The sequence below is a fragment of the Oncorhynchus keta genome, chromosome 7, assembly GCF_023373465.1.
Source record: "Oncorhynchus keta strain PuntledgeMale-10-30-2019 chromosome 7, Oket_V2, whole genome shotgun sequence".
In the NCBI taxonomy this organism is placed as follows: Eukaryota; Metazoa; Chordata; class Actinopteri; order Salmoniformes; family Salmonidae; genus Oncorhynchus; species Oncorhynchus keta.
Window position 1 is genome coordinate 39,528,171 of NC_068427.1, and position 7,704 is coordinate 39,535,874.

At 45.3% G+C, this 7,704-nt stretch overlaps 1 protein-coding gene across 1 annotated transcript in view; it reads right to left on the minus strand.

The window, feature by feature from the left end:
• Positions 1–7,704, minus strand: part of LOC118386429 (potassium voltage-gated channel subfamily H member 8-like) — a 249,493-nt gene that overhangs the window by 9,500 nt on the left and 232,289 nt on the right. The window contains exon 14 of the mRNA XM_052522876.1: positions 1,197–1,453. Within this exon, the coding sequence (XP_052378836.1) occupies positions 1,197–1,453 (257 nt within the window). The remainder of the gene's footprint in view (positions 1–1,196; positions 1,454–7,704) is intronic.

Below are 7,704 nucleotides of genomic sequence, written 5' to 3' on the forward strand. Positions count from 1 at the left end.
TGAGTGAGTGAGTGAGAGAGAGCAGAGTGAGTGAGTGAGTGAGTGAGTGAGTGAGTGAGAGAGCAGAGTGAGTGAGTGAGTGAGAGAGAGTGAGTGAGTGAGAGAGAGAGAGCAGAGTGAGAGAGAGAGAGAGAGAGAAAGAGGGGAATAAAGATGAATAAACACACCAACATTGTTGTGGAGGAAGTTGAGCTCCATCAATTGAAGCCCTGCTTCCTCAGCCCTTTTTCTCTCCCATTTCCATTTCTCCTCCTCTCTACTCTACCCGTTCCACCAATTCAGTGCCTTTTGAGTGTAACTTGCAAAAAAATAAATAATAATAATTTTAACATTCTATCATAAAGAACACATGTTCAACTTCATAAAAAACTGAATTTCCCATCTCGAGATGTTAAATAAAAACAATACTATATTAAGTGCAGGGTTGACCGTATCAGGGTTGACTGTAACATGGTTGACGATTTAATCTTAAATCAGCCATAAATCCTCGTTACAGAGGGAATAGAAGCTTGTTATGAGGAACAGGGAGTGTAAATTGACTGTAAGCTTCACCCCAAAAATGTAATTGCTAAAACATTTCTAGCCTGTCTATTTATGAGTAATGGTTGACGTGTTATACTCCGTCTCGCTCAGTTTTCCACAAAACACCAGAAATTTTACAAAAAAAGTAGAACAAGTTCACCTGCTTGTACACTATAATTTGACTATTAGATCTTCCATTTTATTTTGAGAAAAAAAAAAAGGAATAGTTTCACCATATTAAACCGAGTTCAGTTCATGTAACAGGGTTGACCTTAAAATGAGGGACAGACATTAATCACATGAAATAAATCATCTTCAGACTTTGACTTTGTCAAAGCAACAGACTAACTAGGACTTTACAATGATGTTGGAGATATTTTTTGATTAAGTGGGTTGAAATCATCCTAGAAGTGAAACAGGGTTGACGAAGGGACATGACAAAATGCAGAATTTTAGCACTTTAGCAAGCCTTCATTCACAAAACAAAACAAATCTGATTTGATTGTATTCTCCATGTGGTCTATATTAAAGGGCACTTCATTTAATATAACAGGATTTTAAAATTCAATATTGGTGAAAAATGTATATTTACGTGGAACGACCCATTGGTTGCAAAACGTTGTGTGCGTGATTTGTGTGTGTGTGTAGAATGACTGAGTCTGTGTTTTCCCTACCTTGGACTAAGCTCCAGTGGCGCACTGCTGAAGCTGACCACAGGTATCTGCAGAGTGGGGGGGCGGGTGTGTTCTGAGGGAGGGCGGAAGGGTCGAGGGTGCAGCAGGGGCGAACGCAGGGGCGAGTTGAGAACCCTGGTCAGACGTCGAGGTGAACGAGGGGCACGCGACACAGAGCTCTGCTCTTCATCACCCTCCTCATCTTCCTTAATGGAAGACAGCTTCTTCACCAAACTTCCATTACTCTCCCAGTCCACCTGTGGAGAGATAAATGGGGAGAGAGAGCAAGAGAGCAAGAGAGGGAATGGGAGGGGGAGAGCAACCAGAAGGAGGGAGGGGAGAGAGAGACGTGATAAAGGTACATTCAACTATACGAAAGCATCAGATAGGTGTAAACTATATAATATCTAATTCCTTCAGCTTTTTCTCCAGAGTTAGGCTTTATGAATAGGCTTTATGAATAGGCTTTAGGAAAAGGGGAAGGGGCTAGATGTGTTTTTTCAAACCAGGCTAGAGGCAAGGTTGAGTGGGGAATGATAATGATCCACAACACAAGAAGACCACAGTAGCCTAGAGTAGGTGCAGTAACACCACAGTACCAGTGGGAGGTAGACTTGTACCATCTAGTCCCAGCTTCTCTCTATGAGTTTGATATCCATTCCTCACACACACACTTCCATCCATCCCTGCCCCCACCCCTCTCATCCATCCCTGCCCCCACCCCTCTCATCCATCCCTGCCCCCACCCCTCTCATCCATCCCTGCCCCCACCCCTCTCATCCATCCCTGCCCCCACCCCTCTCATCCATCCCTGCCCCTACCCCTCTCATCCATCCCTGCCCCCACCCCTCTCATCCATCCCTGCCCCTACCCCTCTCATCCATCCCTGCCCCTACCCCTCTCATCCATCCCTGCCCCTACCCCTCTCATCCATGTTTGCCCCCACCCCTCTCATCCATCCCTGCCCCTACCCCTCTCATCCATCCCTGCCCCCACCCCTCTCATCTGCCTTCCCCTACCCCTCTCATCCAGCCCTCCACTACCATCCTCACTCAGCCCTCCACTACCATCCTCACTCAGCCCTCCACTACCATCCTCACTCAGCCCTCCACTACCAGCCTCACCCAGCCCTCCCCTACCATCCTCACTCAGTCCTCCCCTACCCCTCTCACCCAGCCCTCCACTACCATCCTCACTCAGTCCTCCCCTACCCCTCTCACCCAGCCCTCCACTACCATCCTCACTCAGTCCTCCCCTACCCCTCTCACCCAGCCCTCCACTACCATCCTCACCCAGCCCTCCACTACCATCCTCACCCAGCCCTCCCCTACCATCCTCACTCAGCCCTCCCCTACCCCTCTCACCCATCCCTCCCCTACCCCTCTCACCCTCCACTCCCCTACCCCTCTCACCCTCCTCCCTACCCCTCCCCTACCCCACTCACCCAGCCCTCCCCTACCCCTCTCACCCAGCCCTCCCCTACCCCTCTCACCCATCCCTCCCCTACCCCTCTGACCCTGCCCTCCCTACCCCTCTGACCCTGCCCTCCCCCCTACCCCTCTCACCCATCCCTCCCCTACCCCTCTCACCCATCCCTCCCCTACCCCTCTCACCCATCCCTCCCCTACCCCTACCCTCCCTCCCTACCATCCTCACCCAGCCCTCCCCTACCCCTCTCACCCATCCCTCCCCTCTCACCCAACCCTCCCCTACCCCTCTCACCCAGCCCTCCCCTACCCCTCTCACCCAGCCCTCCCCTACCCCTCTCACCCAGCCCTCCCCTACCCCTCTCACCCATCCCTCCCCTACCCCTCTCACCCTGCCCTCCCCTACCCCTCTCACCCAGCCCTCCCCTACCCCTCTCACCCATCCCTCCCCTACCCCTCTCACCCTGCCCTCCCCTACCATCCTCACCCATCCCTCCCCTACCCCTCTCACCCATCCCTCCCCTACCCTCTGACCCAGCCCTCCCCTACCATCCTCACTCAGCCCTCCCCTACCCCTCTCACCCTGCCCTCCCCTACCATCCTCACCCATCCCTCCCCTACCCCTCTCACCCAACGTCAAATGAATAATACAACAATGTCCTCCGAGACAAACATGACTTCTAAAAGCCGAAGAGCCAAACAAAGCAGGAATTAGTGGGCTATGAGATTACATGAGAAGGCGTTGTGTTGAAAGGACAAGCTAAATCTACTGGTCTTAGACCACAGGGAACACCTGCTACAACACATTACTAGAGGGGGGAGGGGAGGGAGGGGGAGGCTGTGTTTAATTGTTCTGACCTTACAGATGCCAGGTGGTGCCAGTCGTGTGTGTGAAGGTATATCTCATCCACTATCTAAACAGAGAGTTTGTACCTGAATCCATAACACATGTCTATAGGCCTCTTCAGTAAATGAGATAATGAATCCATAACACATTTCCATAGGCCTCTTCAGTAAATGAGATAATGAATCCATAACACATTTCCATAGGCCTCTTCAGTAAATGAGATAATGAAACCATAACACATGTCTATAGGCCTCTTCAGTAAATGAGATAATGAATCCATAACACATGTCTATAGGCCTCTTCAGTAAATGAGATAATGAATCCATAACACATGTCTATAGGCCTCTTCAGTAAATGAGATAATGAATGGGTGTGATATTTCACCATGTGGACAAGCCCAGACCCCTTTCTCTCTCTTCTCTGTTTTCTACTCTTCTCTCTGCTTTCACTTTGATCAAAGACTCTTATTGTTTTATTAATTTAACCTTTATTTAACCAGGGGAAACCCATTGATCAACATGACACAAACCATTTACAATTTCACATTACAACAAATTAAATTCAAAAGCTACTGATAAAATTACAAATCAATCACAACATAAATCAAAACAAGTGCAGTTATCTTACCGCATTCCTCATCAAAGTCCTGAACGGGCTATTTCTCTCTCTCACTCTGTCTCTCTCAATTCGAATTCATGGGGCTTTATTCTCTCTCAATTCAATTCATGGGGCTTTATTCTCTCTCAATTCAATTCATGGGGCTTTATTCTCTCTCAATTCAATTCATGGGGCTTTATTCTCTCTCAATTCAATTCATGGGGCTTTATTCTCTCTCAATTCAATTCATGGGGCTTTATTCTCTCTCAATTGAATTCAAGGGGCTTTATTATCTCTCAATTCAATTCATGGGGCTTCATTCTCTCTCAATTCAATTCAAGGGGCTTTATTCTCTCTCAATTGAATTCAAGGGGCTTTATTCTCTCTCAATTGAATTCATGGGGCTTTATTCTCTCTCAATTGAATTCAAGGGGCTTTATTCTCTCAATTGAATTCATGGGGCTTTATTCTCTCTCAATTGAATTCAAGGGGCTTTATTCTCTCTCAATTCAATTCAAGGGGCTTTATTCTCTCTCAATTCAATTCAAGGGGCTTTATTCTCTCTCAATTCAAATCAAGGGGCTTTATTCTCTCTCAATTCAAATCAAGGGGCTTTATTCTCTCTCAACTCAATTCAAGGGGCTATATTGGCATAGGAAACATGTTTACATTGCCAAAGCAAGTGAAATGGATAAACAAAAGTGAAATAAACAGTAAATATTACATTCACACAAGTTCCAAAATAATAGACATTTGCAAATTACAGAAGGGAAAATAAATAAACATAAATATGGGTTGTATTTACAATGGTATTTGTATTTACAATGGGAGTTTATCAAAATCAGGTTTGTTTTCAAATTCTTTGTGGATCTGTGTAATCTGAGGGAAATATGTGTCTCTAATATGGTCATACATTTGGCAGGAGGTTAGGAAGTGCAGCTCAGTTTCCACCTCATTTTGTGAGCAGTGAGCACATAGGCCACCGTATGTTCTCTGAGTCTGTACATAGTCAAAGCTTTCCTTCATTGTGGGTCAGTCACAGTGGTCAGGTATTCTGCCACTGTGTACTCTCTGTTTAGGGACAAATAGCATTCTAGTTTGCTCTGTTTTTTTTGTTGTTAATTATTTGACACATTGGAAGAATTATCTTTTGTTTTCTCATGATTGTGTTGCTGTCCTGGGGCTCAGTGGGGTTTGTGTTTGTGAACAGAGCCCCAGGACCAGCTTGCTTAGGGGACTCTTCTCCAGGTTCATCTCTCTGTAGGTGATGGCTTTGTTATGGAAGGTTTGGGAATCGCTTCCTTTTAGGTGGTTGTAGAATTTAACGGCTCTTTTCTGGATCTTGATAATTAGCGGTTATCGGCCTAATTCTGCTCTGCATGCATTATTTTGTGTTTTACGTTGTACACAGAGGATATTTTTGCAGAATTTTGCATGCAGTCTCTCAATTTGGTGTTTGTTCCATTTAGTGAATTATTGGTTGGTGAGCAAACCCAATACCTCTCAACCATAAAGGGTAATGGGTTCTATAACCGTTTCAAGTATTTTTTTTATCCAGATCCTAATTGGTATGTCAAATGTTATGTTCCTTTTGATGGCATAGAATGCCATTTTTCTCCAATTTGTTGATATGTAGAAGAGGGTGGAGTTTAAGCTGCATCCCTGTCTCACCCCACGGCCCTGTGGAAAAATGTGTTTTTTTGCAAATTTTAAACGCACACTTGTTGTTTGTGTACATGGATTTTATAATATTGTATTTTTTCCCCAACACCACTTTCCATCTATTTGTATAGCAGCCAATTTGACATTTGCTCAGTACATTGTTTTCACTGAGGACATGTACACATCTCTCTCTTTTCTCCCTCCCTCTCTCTCTCTCTTCTCCCTCTCTCTCTCTTTTCTCTCTCTCTTTCTGATCAGCACTCTTTTCCCCCCTCCTATCCTCCCCCGCTCTCCTCATATCAGTCTGTCTCCTCCCTTCACAGTAGCATGTGTATGTTTAGTTCCCACTTCCTAATATTAGCTCAGAGCCCAAGAGGCAAGCAGGCGCTGCCTCACTGTGTGGGGGTGTAATCTATACGTCCATGGCTGCAAAGCATGCTGAAGTGGAAGAAAACGTGTGCGTATGTGTGTGTGTTGGTGTGTGTGTGTGTGTGTGTTGGTGTGTGCGTGTGTGTGTGTTGGTGTGTCTACACTACAGTGTGAACAGGGCTGACTGGTGTTCTCAGAACATTGTGTTAGTGTTCCCTCAGCTCCTGTGTCATGAGACCCAGAACATTGTGTTAGTGTCCCCTCCAGCTCCTGTGTCATGAGACTGTCAGTCAGAAGTAAGTGAATCGGCAGAGACAGTGGGGAGGGAATATATTTATTGCTGTTATAAAAAAAAAGCTATTTTCCCAAACCCTCCTCCCTCCAGCACTACCCCCTAATCTAAACAGGGACAAAGTGCACATCGTATTCTGGTAGACTAGTGTTCAGACTGTAAGGTGGTGTTTCTGCAGTAATTGTTTGATGAGAATAAGAAGGGTGTCACTGAAGGCTGTTGTTGTTTCTGGTTTGTCTTGTCTTGGCTTTCTGTTCTGTTCTCCACTCCCTGTGCTGGGTTTTAAATACATAATACACAGTCAAATCTGCATCTATTTACTCCTGAGGTGCTGACTTGCTGCACCCTCCACAACTACTGTGATTATTATTATTTGACCATGCTGGTCATTTATGAACATTTGAACATGTTCTGTTATAATCTCCACCCGGCACAGCCAGAAGAGGACTGGCCACCCCACATAGCCTGGTTCCTTCCTAGGTTTTGGCCTTTCTAGGGAGTTTTTCCTAGCCACCGTGCTTCTACACCTGCATTGCTTGCTGTTTGGGGTTTTAGGCTGGGTTTCTGTACAGCACTTTGAGATATCAGCTGATGTACGAAGGGCTTTATAAATACATTTGATTTGGATTTGATCTAAGAAGCACATTTGGACAACCGTCCAAACCCCTGGCTGCATTATTGATGTTCTGAGACATAAACAAACACATATACAGTACAATTCAAAAGTTTGGACAAACCTACTCAATCAAGGGTTTTTCTTAATTTTAAGACATCAAAACTATGAAATAACACATATGGAATCATGTAGTAACCAAAATAACAAAAATATGGTTTCACATGTATTGAACATGTAACATGTATTTGTTATTTGAGATTCTTCAAAGTTACCACCCTTTGCCTTGATGACAGTTTTGAACACTCTTGGCATTCTCTCAACCTGCTTCACCTGGAATGCTTTTCCAACAGTCTTGAATGAGTTCCCACATATGCTGAGTACTTGTTGGCTGCTTTTCGTTCACTCTGCGGTCCAACTCATCCCAAACCAACTCAATTGGGTTGAGGTCAGGTGATTGTGAAGGCCAGGTCATCTGATGCAACACTCCATCTCTCTCTATCTTGGTCAAATAGCCCTTATACAGCCTGGAGGTGTGTTTGCGTCATTGTCCTGTTGAAAAACAAATTATAGTCCCACTAAGCGCAAGCCCGATGGGATGGCATATCGCTGCAGAATGCTGTGGTAGCCATGCTGGTTAAGTGTGCCTTTAATTATAAATAAATCACTGACTGTTACGAGCAAAGCACCATCACACCACC